At 25.2% G+C, this 18,162-nt stretch overlaps 1 protein-coding gene and 1 long non-coding RNA gene across 2 annotated transcripts; one reads left to right on the plus strand and one right to left on the minus strand.

The window, feature by feature from the left end:
• Window positions 1–1,741: 1,741 nt before the first annotated feature.
• Window positions 1,742–3,810, minus strand: LOC135929842 (homeobox protein Hox-B6b-like). The gene is made up of 2 exons (XM_065466573.1): window positions 2,955–3,810; window positions 1,742–2,546 (listed from the first exon to the last, which is right to left on the minus strand). Exons 1-2 carry the CDS (start codon window positions 3,673–3,675, stop codon window positions 2,338–2,340), a joined length of 930 nt encoding a protein of 309 aa, XP_065322645.1. The 5' UTR covers window positions 3,676–3,810; the 3' UTR covers window positions 1,742–2,337.
• Window positions 3,811–4,267: 457 nt separating this feature from the next.
• Window positions 4,268–12,484, plus strand: LOC135929843 (uncharacterized). The gene is made up of 3 exons (XR_010572645.1): window positions 4,268–4,427; window positions 4,465–4,577; window positions 12,174–12,484. It is a non-coding gene; the product is annotated as an uncharacterized LOC135929843 (long non-coding RNA).
• The last annotated feature ends 5,678 nt before the right edge of the window (window positions 12,485–18,162 follow it).

Raw genomic sequence — 18,162 nt, forward strand, 5'->3', positions numbered from 1 at the left:
GATAGTCCCAATAAAGCACATAAAATATAAATTATTTAAAAAGTCTGAAAAAAATAAGCAAAAAACAGAAAGAATGTTAAATTTTGTCCAAAATTAATAATTAAAATTTCTTAAAAATGTGAGTTAATTCCTTGCAATTTTTATATAAGAATTAAACATAAAATAATTTTTTTTCAGACAGTCATTAGAAGTTATAAGATTTTTGGTATTATTTTAACAACAAAAATCGCACATGGTTTACCATTATTCATTTATATATTATCCAACCATATCCTCTAAAAAAAATATATACATTTTAATAAATATAAATTTATATAAAGATATATAATGATAATTTATTATACTTAAATATTCATTATTTTTATTAGTATGATAATGGCTTTAACGTATTTTATAAATTTGAATTTATTATTTGATGTGATTGGCCCAGCCGCTTTTCAAACATTTAATTTGGATTTAGTTTATTTAATTCGGAACTAATTTAAAAAATAAATAATTCCCTACTAAGGAAAAAGAAATAAGGTAAAAATTTTAATTATTATTATGCAATATATCAGTGGCGTGATAATGTCACCGGTGAACCCCTCCATCTAACCTTTTCTATCTGAAATTTTCAGGCATCCTCCCCCATATTCCTCCTGATGTGCGCAACTCCCTTTGCCCTGTTGTTACGTCACTGTATTTTATTGAATTATATATTTTATTACTTCATGCCCAGTGAGTGCATACGCTAGCTTTCAAAATATAATTCTAAATCATTATCAATAAAAATTTGGACCATTTTACCCCGTCGTTTAAAAATATTTGAAAAATTAAGGCGTAAAGGAAATTAAATCGTCTAATTTCTCTAGGAGAATTTAGAAAATAAATTTTAATTTAACAAGGTTTTATATATTATAAAATAATTTTTGAATTCTGGTGAATGAAAATGGGTTAATTGATAACTCAATATTTTATAATAAATGATTAATTTATAAATTTCTGAATATTAATTAACAGTTAATTTAAATATCATTGCCCTCTTAATAAAAAATAATAGAATGTATTTACATCTTTTAGGTTTATTGTACTATCTAATCATTAAAGTTAAATCTATTAAAATATTGTTCACATATTTACTCTACTCTTGCATTTTAATTATCAAAAGTTTTTCATCTTTACTGTTTTTGTTAATACCACTAAAAATTGTAAAAAGGTTAAGTATATATAAAAATGGAAATGTCTTTCCTGTTTATATTTCTTTTTGATGTCAAGCCGAAGCATTTTTAATAAATTTTCACTTTTTATTAATTGTTCTTTAATCTTTTCAATAATTTTATTTGGTTATCCGTCAAGACAGGACTCGATATCAATTTATAAATCTTGATTTTATTTGATTAAAGAATTTTTTAAAATATTTAACTTTAAAAAAAAATATAAATATTTGCAATGCAATTTATAATTCATAATGTCATAAAAACACTTATTTGATTTTATGGTTTAAATTTGTATTTTTTAAAAAAATTTTAATTTTTTTCTTTTATATCTGGTCACTATCTAATTTTACTTTTGTCTGCCGAAATAAGATTTAAGTTTATTTTTAAAAAAAGAAATAATTTCGGCATGAAGTAGTATCCAATTCTTCTTAATTATTAAAAAAATAATAATAATTAAAAGCAAAATTCAAGTATTATATTACAAATGAAAACCAGGCGTCAATCAGGATACATTTATAATTTGCTCAAGTCAAAAAGCAATAAAATTATATTGCATAATAAAATTATACATTTATTATTCATTCATTTCACAATGATCTTCTATTTTACCTTGTATAATTTCTTAGTATATTTATTAAATTTATTTTAATATAGAATATATTTAGTAAATACTAAATATAATAATAAATGAAATATACAGAAAGTTCAGCCAACAAAAATGTTTTTTTTATCTTACAAAATATATATTTTACATAAAAAGTAAAAAATATGTGGATGGGAAGGTTGGGTTGAGTTATTTTATAAGTTATAAACGACACATTTAAAAAAAAATAAACGCCATTGAAAGCTAAAATTGTCTTTTCGCGGCATTTTTTTTCTTAAGTTCGCTAATTAAAGAAGTTTTTGTTAAGTTATTTATTGGAGATCTTTCTTTAAAAATTTAGAAAATAAATAATTTGAAAGGTAAAAAAAACAGTATATAAAAATATATTAGTAATGAAATGATTATAAATTCTACGAAGGGGTAATAATTGCATTGGATTAAAATGGAAGAATTTTACCAAAATAAAAATTAATTATTAATTAAACCTATTATATTTTGGCTAACTTTTATACGTATTAAAAAAAATATATTTTATTTTCAAAAATGAATGTTCTTGTTGTCCTTTTTCCATTTCATCCTTCGATTCTGAAACCAAATTTTGACTTGCCGTTCGGTAAGTCCCAGGCCAGCGGCTATTTCGTATCTTCTCCTTCTGGTTAAATAGCGATTGTAATGAAATTCTTTCTCAAGTTCTAGAGTTTGATGCCGGGAATAAGATGTTCTACAACGTTTAGGGTCGTTTTCGTCTTACAATATGGATTTGGAATATTAGCATTTAAAAAATAACGTTGTTTAGGAAGGAATTATATTATATTTATATCGATTTTTTTTTAAAGTTATAGTCTGATCCATATAATCCAGCAATAAAAAGGTTATTTTTCAAGGGAAACAAACTATATAAACCCCCCCCCCCACCCATCATTTTTCCAATAAAAATGCTAAAAATAACTCAATTTTATATTACAATTCATTTTCTTAGTCATGGCTAAAGGACGAGAGAAAAAAAATAAACACGTAAGCAAATGTCCTAGACAAATATAAGACAAAATTATCACAATTTTGGAATAAACGCGTAATCCTTTTGTCAGTGGGTATTTTTGTCCGGGGCATTTAGATCCGTGATTCAAAAATAATAAATTATTAATAGGAAAAACCATTGACTATTGTTGAACCGCTGTAATTGGTGGAATTGCAGGAATTTCCGTGGATTTTTAGCATCCATGGGTATATAATCTTGGCATTGCTCGCCATGTTTTGATCGTAATGATGAGATTCCATAGTAGATATTTTTTCATTCTGAGTAACAAAATTTGTCAAATCCTTATTTTCTTGATTATGTATGTTACCGTTGTTATGATGTTTGCGGCGGGAAGTTTCTTGCGATAACGAATCGCTAAAAGGCGGTGATAACGAAGTCAGCTGAGAAGGCGAACTAGATTCGTCGCTTTCTTCTTCTATCACTTCTTTTTTGATCGTTTTGGCTAATAATAGGCGTTCATTACATTGTTTGCGGAGCGGGGACGAGTAGGCGTTGAATGTTTCCGCGAAATTTTGGGCCGAGTCCATATAATAAGCGTTATCGACCACGTTGCTTATCACCCTATCCAAGCCCGTTTGATTGAGGTATTCGTATAGATTGCCATTTTCATAGTTATCATAATGCTGGGTAGCGGCTGTTGTTGGAAGGTGGCTATTATAGAAATTCGGGTATGGCCTGATCGCTAGAGCATCTTTGCCACAATCGTCTAAATAGTCATCTACGCGAGGTTCTTTCTCCTTAAGGCAGTCGGGGTAAAATGGCGTCTTGTGATGAGATGACCACAAATAAGGGTGAGAATAATAGTTTGAGCTGGTTATAAGGCTAAAATCGTTCATTTTAACAAAAAATTTAAAGGTATATATTATTTGTCAGTTTTTCCTTACGTTTCACAAATGAAAAAACGAAAACTGGAACGATATCAGCTGGGACTTTTTCGCAAAAATAAATAAATAATATTGCATAATATTGATTTTATGTTGTTGTTTTTTACACAAAAAATATCAGTTAAAGATCTTGATAAGAACTTCAAATGCGTATAATTATTATATTTTGAATGTATCCTAGTAACGAATAAAGAAGATAGCAGGGGCGTTTTAAAAAAAATGTTATTTGATGTGATTCCTGCTAATTTTTATGTTTTTTTCCCTTCTTTACATGTGGATGTAAATGTTAATGTAGTACACGTATAATGTTTTTTTTAAATATGATATAATTAATGACTAGATAGTAAATTTTATTTGAGTTATTAATTAGAGGGAAGAATAGTGGTATTATATAAAAAAAATAATAAATTATAATTTTTAAAAAAATTTTAAAAAAACTATCAAAAGTTTAAATAGAATAATGATAATTATCTGAAAATAAAAAAAATTTATTAAATTTCTTGTTTACATTTATTTTATATTTTTTCTAAAAATATAATATTTTACCACAAAATTATCACGTGGAATCTGACATGATTACAATGTAAACAAAAATGGCGAAAATTTTGTGATATTTGAAGAAAAATTTTTAAATTTTAAACCTATGAATGAATAAAACTCTAAGAACGACTATTCTTTATAAGATGGAGATTTAAAAAAAATAAGTATTTTAATTTTTATTATATAAATATATTTGTTTAGTAACTTCGTGCATTCTTCTTAACTTCTATCGGTTGCGAGTTGCTACTATAGTTAGGTGATGGCTAAATGTCGGCTATTCTTCTCAATGTTCAAGCGCATAGCGGAGAAAATCGGTTAACATTAAGGCGTTTTAATTTATATTAATTTCTTCCAAATTTGAGCTGATATCTTTTTTAAAAAAACCCCGAAAGAGATATTTTTTGGCTAACTTTAGCCGGTTAAAAATTGGCACGGCTAAAATTATAATAATTACCCAACTATATGCTACCAATTTATTTACCCTCATTTCTTTCAGCCCCTATTTTAGTTTTATTTATTGGGCGCTACCATTTTTGTTACAAAAATCTTATTTAAGATCAAATTGATTATTTTATATATAGAATGACAACATTTTATGAAATATTTTTTAAAAAATCGCGGGAAGAGAAAGAAAAGTTTTTTTAAATAAAAGGTAGCAGATGGAATTAAAAATAAAATTCAATCATTTTCAAAGAAAATGTCAAATTTTTTTTAAAAAAAGTTCAAAGTAAGAAGATGAAACAAATTTCGTGAAATTAACAAATTTAAATAATCTTGATCTCAGCTTTTTTTTTTCTTTTGAAGAAAATAAGGAAATATCGAAATTCCTAAAAAATTATATATAGTATTAAATTGAGGAAAATTGATTGACATTCGATTTTTAAAATATTTGTATTAACTTTTGTCATGCTTAAATAGTCTTCCTTCTTAAACTAATTATAAATTTTGACTACTAGGAAATTCCGGAATTTTTAAAAAGGGATGGCAATTGAAACATAAAAGACCGGGAAATTTACCTTCATCTCTTCCCATTTTTTTCAACTGATTTCTTTATTATTAATTTCAGAATTTATTTTATCTAGAATTAAGGTTATTTTATTGTGAGGATATTGAAAGCATCCTATCATGCCATACCAACTGAATGCTGATAATGTTCCAAAACCAAAAAATTCTATAGATACTTGGCTTAATTTCTAACACTTTTTTTACTATTTTCTTAATAAATAAAAATTATTGTATATTATGACAACTCTTATCAATTGGTGTAATGAAATAATATTTTTTTCTTTAACAAGACTATGAGAAGTAGTGTTGTTAAATGGCTCTATTTGAACCGATTTTAAAAACGGCTAACTGTCCAAATATATGTGCCATCTATGAACAAAATCTTTGGGTTTGCATAATATTTTTTTTGGTTAAAATATTGAGTTAGCTGTTTTAAAAATAGGCTCAAATCGAGTCAACGCTACTTAGAAGTACTACGATTGAAAAGGGGTTGACTATTCTTAATATACAGTGAGTTGAGTTTACTATATTTTTCTCTATTTTTTAATATATAAAGATAAACATTTAATATTTTATCATTGTCGATATTTTATATTACTAATCCTAATAAATTTCTAAAACTTAAGATATTCTTAAATAACTCAATAATAATCCTTAAAAAGATCTAATTATTCCCCCCCCCCATACCCACACACTCCTGCGTACGCCCCAGAATCACCATAAAGAAGAATTATAAATAAAAATTAAAGCTGATGACTTTTTTAAATAACGACTATAATTCATAATTTTTATAAAAATATAATATAGCCAAAGGCCTTTGATTAGCGGACTTAAAGACTTCTATTAAAATTTATGGCTGAAAACCCCACCTACAAGTGCCCCCCCCCCAATATCTATAGGAAAACCCTGGATACCCCCTTATGAGTTATTTCCACAATAATCAATTAAAAAAATTTAAATGTCTACAATATAAAATATTAATAAAATTTCTAATAAAAATCACTTGGGTGTTATTTTCACAAATATTTAAAAAATGATAGAATAGAACTCCGTTTCAATCACCATTATTGTACTAATTTATAACTCATTTTCTATCCAAAGGGATGTGAAGGTGGGTCATGTAAAAAAAACCCAAAAACAACGAAAATAAATTCAAAAAAAATACTAGCTCAACAAGACCCTAATCGTTATTAAGGACTCAGACCCCTCCTCTACGAAATTTTTTGTATACCACTTAACGAAATATTGCATATTCTAATTTGATTATTACCCATTAAAAAATATGATAGAAATATATATGTGCAATTTCTGATCAAAATACTAAAAAATTCGAACTCTCTCCCCTCCCAGCGCCACTCTATGAAAAAAAATTCCTTACTAAAGCGGCTAGCATTTCAATAAAATTCAGCAAATTTGATATAAAAAAATATGCGCGATACTATATAATATTTTTTTTTAAAAAAATGATGGACTAAAAAAAATTTACACAATTCTTCGTCTGGGTTGCATTTAAGAACATTTTTTTTAAAGTTTGAAAACTTCAAGGAAACCTATTGAAAAAGTTTTGAAAATTTTACAAATTTTTAATTAAATATTTTGATATTTTGGAAGAACTTTAAAATAAATATATTCTTTGGGCGTTTCATTTTATCCAAAAATTGTTGTTATATTTTTTTTTGTTAATTTTAGGGTTATTTATTTTTGTTTTAAAAAAATAATACCGCAGACATAATCAATCATAAATATGATATATAAACATTCTTTACCCTGACTGGTTAAAAAAAAAAACATTAAAATAATGTGCACTTATCAATTTCGAACATCCAAAGGTTCCTCGAGGATATCCTTTCTCTCATATTGGATAATTCGCCAAAATTATATATTTATTTTTCAAAAAATAGATAACATGTTATCCCCTTTAAGTAATTTAATGGTCAAATTGAAAAAGTATTTTACAATTTTATTTCTTTACACCCAACATTGAAAAAATATTTTTCATCAAAAAAGATAAAATAGGAAAACCAAACCAATCTAAAAAAAATATATAATATAATCAATTCAAATTTATATCATCACAGTAGATAGACAAGGAAACAAAAATAAAAGACTTTTTTTAAGATTTCAAAAATCATATAATTTGCCCCTCCTAATTAATATATATTTATTTTTTTTCATGAATATTAATGAGATTTTTTTTGTGAGCAAAGGATTCGATTTTATTGGATGAGGTTCGCAAATTTTAAAATCTTAATGAAATATTCTAGAATTATGTTTTGGAGAGTGATTTTATTTTTATATTTTAAAAATAGCTTATATATTTATTTTCATTTAAAGTTTCGAAAGTTTGTGAATTTAATTTTTTTTTTTTGACATTTTGGACACAAGTCTGAATAGATTTTCTCCATTTTAATTTAGAAAAATCTAATTTTGCCATACCCGTATAAAAGTTGTAACCTAGTGTTACGTAATGGGCTAGATTTAGCCGACCTAGTTTTTAGGTGAAAAAAATCGGCTATAACTAAATAGTTCAAAAATTAGATATAGGAGAAGAAACTCGACTGTAATAAATATAAATAAAATAATTTAATAGGCTTATCTTACATAACGTTGATGGACGATTATTCGAGCTCCTTAGCCAATGCCTAATTTTTGACTAAAGCCTAATTAGGTGGCGAGAATTTTAGCCGATTACGCTTGTACCAACCTGGCGTGTAAATTGTAGATAATTCAACTTTTGAACTATCCTATTAAAATATAATTATTTATTTATTTTTCATATAAATTTAAAATAGTCGAAATTACTAGCGAAATTATAAGAAATAACCGACTAGATGTGTATACTCTCCGGCAAAATTAATCCTATAAATATTAAGACATAATACCGAATTTGCTATTGGCGTAGGGTTTAATTAAATTTCAAAGATCTCTAAAATTAAAACATTTATTACCCGCGTTTTTTTTTAAATTTTGAAAAGACTCGATAATTCTGCAGAAATTGTGTTCTAGAATGTGTATTGGGATTTGGAATCAATGGGGATTCGAAATCTTTCGATTATAAATTATATTCTGAGGGGCAATTTTTAAATTTAAAAAAAAATCCTATTGGATCGAAAATGTATTTCCGCAGACAGTACACTTATATTGCCAATCTCTAACAATTTTAATTTTAGAACAACTTTATATTAATTTATATGGATTTTAACGGCTCAATTTTTAAAAACGGTTTACTTAATATTTTATCCAATAATATTATGCAACCCTCGAGATTGTTAATATATGTCCAAACCTTTCTGCCATATATGAACAAGATCTCTGGCTAAAATATTAGGTTAAATGTTGCCGTTTAACAACACTAGATTGTTCATATAAATTTTTAAAAAAATCCACAATTATGGGGAAAGGCGAAATTTGTATATATGTATACTCTTCTACACATGATGGAATACATTTCCAGTTAAATTCAGTAAATGATTTAAAATCGTGAGAGTTTAAATTCCCATGTATTCCATATCCCAATCAGACATATTAAAATTATTTACCCTATTAATTAATTTCAGAAAATTTTCTCGGCCAAATTTTTGAATTTATTTTATTTTTTACGTAACTTTATTTTAATAAATTTTTGTATATTTAATAAATTAAAAATCTCAAGTTAAACGCAAAATTTGACAGTCATATGGTTTTAAAATTCATAGGGTAGGCGGTATACAAATTAGTGATCTGCATTAGGCCTGATGATTTCCAATAAAAAATTTTTTATTTGTCCCGAAAAGCCCACCCGAAATTTATTTAAGTACAGAGCGCCTTGTTTCATGCAAGAATTTCAAAAAATGATGATATTAGATATAAAATTTAAGCCCTGCCCGAAATTAAAAAAATATATTATGCCCCACCCAGCCCGAACCAAATTTGTTTTAAAAATAGACCCGACCCAGCCCGGATCTCTAATACGAATGCCGGAAACAATTCAGTCAGTATATACCCTACTGAATCGCATTATTATGTTTATAATAGCATATGTCCGACATTCTTTCCGGTTTCGCTCAGTAAGAAAGAGATTTGGTATGTGGTAATTTATACCATTTTGCTACTTTAATGCTAAGCAAAACGTTAATTTCCTTTCTACATTCCATTTCAAAATATTATTTAGGCCCTCAGAAATACAATTTTTCGATTATGGGTTCAATTCAAGGAAATTGCCGTTAAAAAAAACCATTTTTTAATTTAATATTAACTCTTAATTAACCTCTTTAGCCTTTAATCATACTCCTAGATTAACTTTTTTAATTTGATATATATTTTTTGTTGAACATTCTTGTTGAGCTATTTATCCAATTTTCTTACGTTATAGGAATTGGGGAATTTACCCACTTATTAATTTATTATAAATGTTGTATATAAAATACAATTATTATAAATGTTGTATATAAAATACAATTTAAAACATTTATTTCACAAAAATTTTATATAATAATACAGTTGTTAAGTATGTTTCTTTTTAAATTGAGGATATTTTTAGTTTCAACTGGCCTTTAAAAAAAAATGCCATTTTTTATTTTTTTAATAAATCGATATTTTGATAGTGGTGGTCATGTTCTTTTTTTTTGCCTGAAATAAAAAAATATCAATGAATTTTTTTTTATTGATTCAAAATAATATATTTATATTTTTGAATTATATTTCTAGGGATTTATTTAATTTTGGGAAATGGAATCCATTTTATTTAGATCTTGTAATGAGTATAGTGCTTAGCAAAGGATAGTCTTTAGCGATCTGCATCGGGCCTAATTTTTAAAGCCCGGCCCGAACCGAAATATTTTTTAAAAAGTTTTGCCGGCCCGGCTCGAACCCGAAATTTTTTTTAAAAAAAAATTTCCGACCCAGCCCGGTCCGAATTTATTTAAATATAGAAATTAAATTTTATAATTACTCAACGCTTGTGATAGCAATCTCGGTAATTCTTAGTTCCATTATAAGCTATATATATGCATTATTATGAAGTTATCTACACAATTAAATTTTTCGATTTTTAAACCTTGAATTTTATTTCTATTGGCCATTTCACAACTTCTACTTGATTTCCTAAAAGGACCTGTGGTTAGTCTATGATTTAATCGTGATAGTATAAAACGCTAGGTAAATTTTGAAGAGTTCTTAATTTTATTTTAATGTATTCTTGTTGTCAGGAATACGATATTTTATAATTTATATGTTAAATTAATAAAATTTGAATGGACAAATATTTAAAGGAGCAATCTGGACAATTTGTGAAATTATTAATGGGGCGAAATAGGCTTCGCTGCAGATCTCTAATACCGAGCCAACTTGCATTTCTGATGTATAAACTAACTTAAATGAAAGCTTCAACTAATAGGAAATTATATATAAATTTTTAAAACTTCAATAATAGTTAGAATCATAAACATAAAATTGTTGCCATATGTTTTTTTTCTCTCCTCCCACATAATTTTTGAGGTTGAAAATGAAAATGTAAATTTTTTTTTAACATCAATTATTTTGAGATTTACATTATAAAATAATAATAAAAACAGGCCTTTGAGGGATTTACAAAAAAAAAAAACAATTATAATAATATCAAGCAAAATAATTATATCAAAATCTGGAAAGTTTAAAAAAGCTTATATAATAACAATAAGCATAATGTATTTTGTGGGGGAAACAATAAATTGCACAAAAATACCCCAATTTATTTATTCATTTCAACTTTAAAATTCCCCTTTTCTATATTTTTTCTGTGTCTTTTGGACTTTATAACTTAAAATTAAAGATCAGGCATAATGTATACAAGTGGGGCTTAAATAAAATCCTTTCCCCTCCCTTCCGAAAAACCCTACCTAAAATGAAAATTATTTGTCCAGGCCGGTCAGAACTAATTTTAACATAGAAATTGTGTTTTAAAATTTTTATATTTCAAAATTTAAGTCCGCCCCCGAAGCCCGTTCGGTGCAGATCTGCAGATTTAACGAATAAATGAAATTATTCATATAAATAGCCGTTTTATTTTTTTGAGCCATTCTTGTTTTTTTTAAGATCATAAAATTAAGGATTTTTTTTAAAAGATCAAAATCATGAAATATGCAAATAGAACTTGATAATTATTAAATATTATTTTAAATGACCCTTTTTTTATAAAAGAATATCAATTTATTTGAATAAAATGGGTGTTATATTAATTACTTAAATATGATTTGGATGATAATGTGAACTTGGGGCTATTTATTATATGAGATTGAGATAAGTCATTTTTTTTCAAGAAATCTACACACTAATTTTAAAATCTTTTTATTGGGTCTCACATTTTAATTATAATAATTATCTATTATGTATAAATGACAAATTTTTTCCCGCAACATCCCCGTAGACTTACTTTTCTTCCTGAAAATTCGTTCCCCCAAAAATGATAGAAACAAAAGTATAATTTAGATGATTTTTATTGAAGGATAAACCCAAGTAAAAAAAACTTATACAAAATGACTTATTTTTTTATGGGGCTTAATAAGACCCCGGTCTCCTCTATTCAAAATAGTCGTCACTCAAAATACGTATTTTATATCCAAATTAAAATTAAAGAACCATAATTAAATCCCTTAATTGTTACAAACGTTTTTCTTTCAATTATTTGATAATATTTAAATTTTAAAATAACTTTAATTGGCAAGGAATATATTTTAATTCCCTTTTTTTTCCTTATAGAAAAATGGAATTATTATTTGATTTATAAAAAAAAAAATATTTACCTTTTAATTTATATAAACTCATTGTTCAAAGATCCATCAAATTATAAAAACTATTTATATAAAATTAATTATTTTAATTGATAAGAAGAATCAAAATCATGCACGAGAGGCATAAATTATATTATTATTATATATCTTTTTTTTTAGATAATTCAATGAAATTGTTTTAAAAGGATGACAAGAACCTTACCTCAAGATTACTCGCTAAATATTAAGTCGTATGATTGCGTATAATAGCAAAATATTCGAAAAATATATTATATTATTATTCTATTACATTTTGCTTTTTGTAAATATAAAAATATCACAATTTATTTGGACACTTGTTTTGTTCAAAAAAAAAATGGTTATAATTCTTTAGGAAGAGAAAAATAATTATTTTTTTGAATACATTAAATATATTATATAGTATAGATTATTGTTTACAGATTCTCTTTTTTTTGTGTTAAAGGTTATTTTTTGTAATTGGCCTTGTAATTTAAATTTTATTTATAAAAAAGACACAATGTGACAAAGAATGATAGACAGTCGCAAAATTATAATGTTAAAAAAAATATGTCGAAGACTCAGTGAAATAGAAACAAGAGTTTGTCTCTCCTTTATATTACTTCTTAATTCTGTCAATTTCCGAAAGACTGAATTAAAATTTTAATAATTAATATTCTTCCAATATGGAAAAAAAAATGCCCACAATTACATATTAGGAATTCTCAATAATTTATTGAGGGAAGGGGGTCAACGACTTATCAACAGTACTATAGAAATTCATATATATCTCTATAAAAAATATTAGTGTAATTTTAATTAATAGGGGAGATTGGGGTTAGGTAAATAATTATTACATTATTCGAAATGGTGTGAAAAACAAATCTATTAAAATTAATAAAGGTCAATCATTTAATATTAAAAATTATCTAGAAGTATACTAAAATTTGATGAATTAACAATATAATTATGAAGATTATAAATCAATAAGGATCACAAGCCAGCTTATAGGTAAATTTATCTACATAATCTGTTTTATTTTTAAGATATAATCACAATCATTTTATTTAATTTTAAACAATGCAAATCAAATTTTATTAAATTGAGATTATGTAAATAAAAATCTAGATTGTAATGGTAAAGAAATTAAAATATTTATATAATTACTAGTTGATAACCCGTCAAGAATGACGGGAATAATAAAATCTTGAACTATTATATGAATTTTTTTTAAATATACATTTTTTTATATAAAATAAATGACAAATTTTAGTGATTATTTATTCATTTTATTTAATTTAGCGTAAAATATATGAAATTGTAATCAAAAATGTAGTGTAGATATTGATATTGTATGTCATTTCCAGAGTTCAAATATTGTTGTTGAGATAAAATTTTTATACTGGCATATTTTGGGGTGGTAATATGAGATAAATGTATTGGCTAAATATAATTTAAATTTATTTGTTAAATCTAAATTATAATAAGTATTTAGAATTAGTGAGAGAGGTTAATTTTCTGGCATGAGAAGATATTAATAAATAGGTATTTTATACTATTTGCAGAGCTCCCATGTGGTTGAGTTTAAAAAAATTTTACTACCATATTTTGGGGTGGTAAATAATTTAAATTTATTTGTTAAATCTTGTAATATAAAAATTAATAAATTTTACTTTATAAATACTTATGCAAAAATTAATATGAGATAAATGTTCATTTTTCAATTGGCTAAATATAATTTAATTTGCTATTTTAAATTTAATAATATTCATCATAATTTGAGGTGAGGTTAGTATTCTTTTTAATATAACACAATAAAATCTAAATTATATAAATTAATCGAAAAATATGTTAATAGCAAATTAATAACATATATAAGAAAGTTTATATTACAAAATTTAATATAGAAGACGTTAAGTCATGGATTCGAATCCCGTGATGTACAAAAAATTTTCTTAAAATTTAACATTAGATATATAGTCTCCATTGATTTATTTAACATTAAGAAGATAGGAAAGTTGGTAGAAAAAATTAAGATTATATGAAAACGTTTATTTCTTGATTACGGTGATTATATATATAGATTATATATTATTTTTAAATAATATTATTGTATTACTATTTAAGTTATAATCTAATATTTAATTTGGCATATTTTTTATGAAATATTGCAAGAGATATCAAGAAAGTTTAATATTTGCAAGATAAAAATAGTAAAAAAAAATTATTCACAAAGATATTTTCCTTTGTTGTATACTTGATTATATAAGATATCATAAAGGCGAAATGTGGTACCAATTTAGAATGTGCCAAGGATGGGCACATGATAAATGTTCAAACATCGATAATTTTTATATATAATTTGCTACAATATAAAAGTATTATGATATTTTGAACAATAAGATTATCCTATACGTATCATTAATAATAAATAAAAATGTTTCATTATAGACCTGAAAAATTAATGTTTTAGGAAAGCCCCTTGAAGTGGTTTGCTTAACTCTGCTATTGAGGCTTTGGACAAAATTTCCATTTTTACGATAAATTAAAATTTAAAAAATATGATATTCTTAAAATTTTTTATAAGGCACCTTTATAGAGCATAGTTTTAGGTAACTATTCATATATTTTTTTTTATAATATCTAAAAAAAGACAGGAGCTATGGTGGATTTTGTAAAAATCGGTTTGACTAGCCCCAGTATCCCCTATCCTTTAACCAACTAAAGAAAATGGTTTTTATATTTTATTTTGTTATAAAAATTTAGTCTCAAGTTAGCGATAAAGCGCATTTCAATGTAGAACATTTGAAATATAATTACTGAAAATAACATTTTCGTTAGTAGACGAGTGTCAATAAAACCTTTTAGGGTAGTTTGAAATTAACACTGTCAATTTTCTTTACTCCACGAGGGAAAAAGGAAATTTTATCTATTTTACTTCTTTCTTTTTTGCTTTATCCCTGGAATTATGTTTATATGAATGACTCTGGAATTCTTAGTATATGAGATAAATCTAATTTTGTATTATTTGGATATTTATTGATATAATGAAATGCCAAAATAAATTTTCCCAAATAAAATTTATTTTTTTTGGAAATATATATCCAACCAGAAGGTCTCCTTAAAAAAATGAACGTATGATAGCTAAGCATAAAAATACATATTCTTTCCAAGTTCAAGTCAAAGGGTTAAAAATTTATAACCTACTATTGTCATTAAATAGTCCCAAATAAAATATTTTAAGGCCCATATAATATATACGCTATATTTAAGATTGAGATAATTATTTATCTTTTAAAGAATTTGAAAAATTGTAAACCTTTATACTTTTAAAGCAGAAACCATAGTTAAAATCAGTCATTTGCTTATCTCTAATGCATACCATCAAACATAGGCTTTATTTTATATTTTAACTAATTTTAAATATTTTTATTATGGAATGGTACTCCGTTTCCTAAATAATAGTCTACATTTTTATGGAGGGGTCAAAATTCCAATCATTATTATTTTTATATCGATATCTAGTTAGGCTTGTAAGACAAAGTGCTTTTTGCCTTGCTTGTGGTAAAATTCAAATCTTCTAGTTTTCTAATTTTAAAATAATTCCAAAAACTTGAACGGTTCTATATTCGATCGAGTTCTAAGAGCATATTTGAAACGACCATTAAAAATTTGGGGAAAAAATTGATATTAAATATCTATTTAGCACAAATCCATCATTTTTGAATAAGAATTACATTTATCCTTGAGTATTAAAGATAATAATCTTTTTCCCATGAACACTTAAAACCAAATAATAGAAATTAGTATTATATATAAATTAAGTCAGTAATTTTTTATTAATAAAAATTAATATTTGTTCAGTAAAAAAAATAATTTGATTTCAAATGTTTAGTGGTTCGAGAAGTCTATTCATTCTAAGCTTCTCTATTAGACAGAGGATTAAGGAGACTTCCTAGCCATACGGTTACTTAGACGAATAAGGACAATTCACTTGGTTAAGTCCTACATTAAGATAATATAAAACACCGAATTAAACAATTACTTCTCAAATGCTCATCCAAAGAAAGAAAATCAAAAGTTAAAATTAATAAAAACAAGAGCAAAAAATTCAAGGTTTGAAACAAAAAGGAAGTATCAATTTAGTTAATACTAAGGTTATTATCAATATCCATCATACGGGTTAATATTCTCTCTTGCATATTAACGAATAAGTGTTAGTAAGATTTTTACGCGGCATGTATACCATTAGATTTATTACCCCTTCAAAGTACATGTGAAAAATGACCGAAAGTCTAGGTATGGTTCTCTCAGACCACAATGTTATTTTAAGATTCTATTATTTTATAATTTTATGACAGCTTTTGCCAAGAGAGTCAATAAAAAATAAAATTGAGTTTTACAACAAAAAAGCAACGGATGATGTTGAAAATATTTTTAAAAAACAATACCACCAACATCGAGGGAATAAAGGAAAATGTTAAAATACTATATTAAGTATTATTTTTTAAAACATGCAGAAATATTAATATTTAGGTAAAAAAGATTGGTGAGAATGTTCAATAAATAATGGAAATTACTAAAAATTAGCAATTCTTTTTTTTATAAATAAAATTTTCAAATATATCAAGTTAACTTCATTTCATAATTTTTTTTTTGTTTTTTAAATTAGTGTTGACGGCTCGTTTTGAGCATATTTTAAAAAACGGCTAAATATTTTAGACAGTAAAATTTCGAAAATAAATGTCTACACCTTTATTCCTTCTATGAACAGAATCTTCAGGGTTGCGTAATATTTTTCTGGATGAAATAGTTAGCCGAACGAGCCGTTTAACAACACTACTTTAAATTAAAATATGCCATGATACAAATTTCATCATGTATACGAAAACTTAATTGGACAAAAAGGGAAATAATGAAAGTTAAGAACACATTTTTTTTCTTCAAATAGTAGCAGACGAAAAGATCATAATATAAACTGTGTAAGAATGATAAATGCTCCATCAGAAAATGATATTTTACTTCTAACTGCATCAGCATGCGCAGATTCCTTACCTTATTTTCCCCAAAATTCAATACAACTAATTTATATTTCAATGAAAGAATTCCCATGAATGCCTGATTGTTCTATTATTTGTATTGTTTAATTTATTGTATATAAAAAATTTGCAATAAAATATTAATAATTGTAGCAATAAATTTTTTTTCCGCCAAATTATATTAAAATGCCACAGTATGATATTTAAAAAAAAATTTGATAATGTAGAATGTTTATCTTAAATATTAATATAATATAATTTTTAATTAATAAAAAAAAATAGTGTTTTTTTATAGAATATGGCAATGCTAAAACGGATGAAATAAAGTTACATGCATGACTTGCTGGGGTATGCGGATCCCAAGCTAAAAAACCGTTTTAAATAATTAACTACAAAACAAATGGAAATTCTAAAAATTTTAATCTAAAAAATTCAGACAAAAATTTCTAAAGAATTTTAAGTAATAATGTTTTTTTAAATTACTGGACTCTGAATAGTCCTACGTGCTATAAAGGGTTAATGGGAATTGATAATTCCATTTTACATGGTGTTATCTCGTGAGAAGTCTCTTGCTGATATATCTGTTTCTTGATTTCTCTTAATTGTTTTCTTTTTGAGAGTTGAATTGTAAAAGGTAAATATATTTTTAGGAATTCTATTTTATATATTAAGCGGCTGTCTTGAATAAAGTTAAGTGGGCCTTTAGTCGACGAATCCAAGAGAGAATGTCAAATTTGATGACTTAGAAGGAAAAAATAAAATATGATGACTTAGAAGGAAAAAATAAAATATTTTTTTGTTCTGTTTAAACTCTAAATTTATTTCTTATATATGTAAAAATTGTTTCTACTCATATTTTTTATTTTAACACAACATTCTGTACAATCAATATTAGATTATGATATAAATTATATTATAGAATGGGGGGTATAAATCTGGATATTCCGCTACAATAAAATTTAATAATGTCATAGTTGTGAACTGTTTCAACCGATCAACATATTCTACTAGCTTTCGACGTATAAAAATGTTCGAGGATAAGATACCAACAAAATCCTTTGCAATTTTGAAGATAAAAGTATTAATCGATCAATTATACAAAGATTACCTAA

This window comes from Gordionus sp. m RMFG-2023, chromosome 5, assembly GCF_954871325.1.
Source record: "Gordionus sp. m RMFG-2023 chromosome 5, tfGorSpeb1-WG-v2, whole genome shotgun sequence".
NCBI classification, from domain to species: Eukaryota; Metazoa; Nematomorpha; class Gordioida; order Chordodea; family Parachordodidae; genus Gordionus; species Gordionus sp. m RMFG-2023.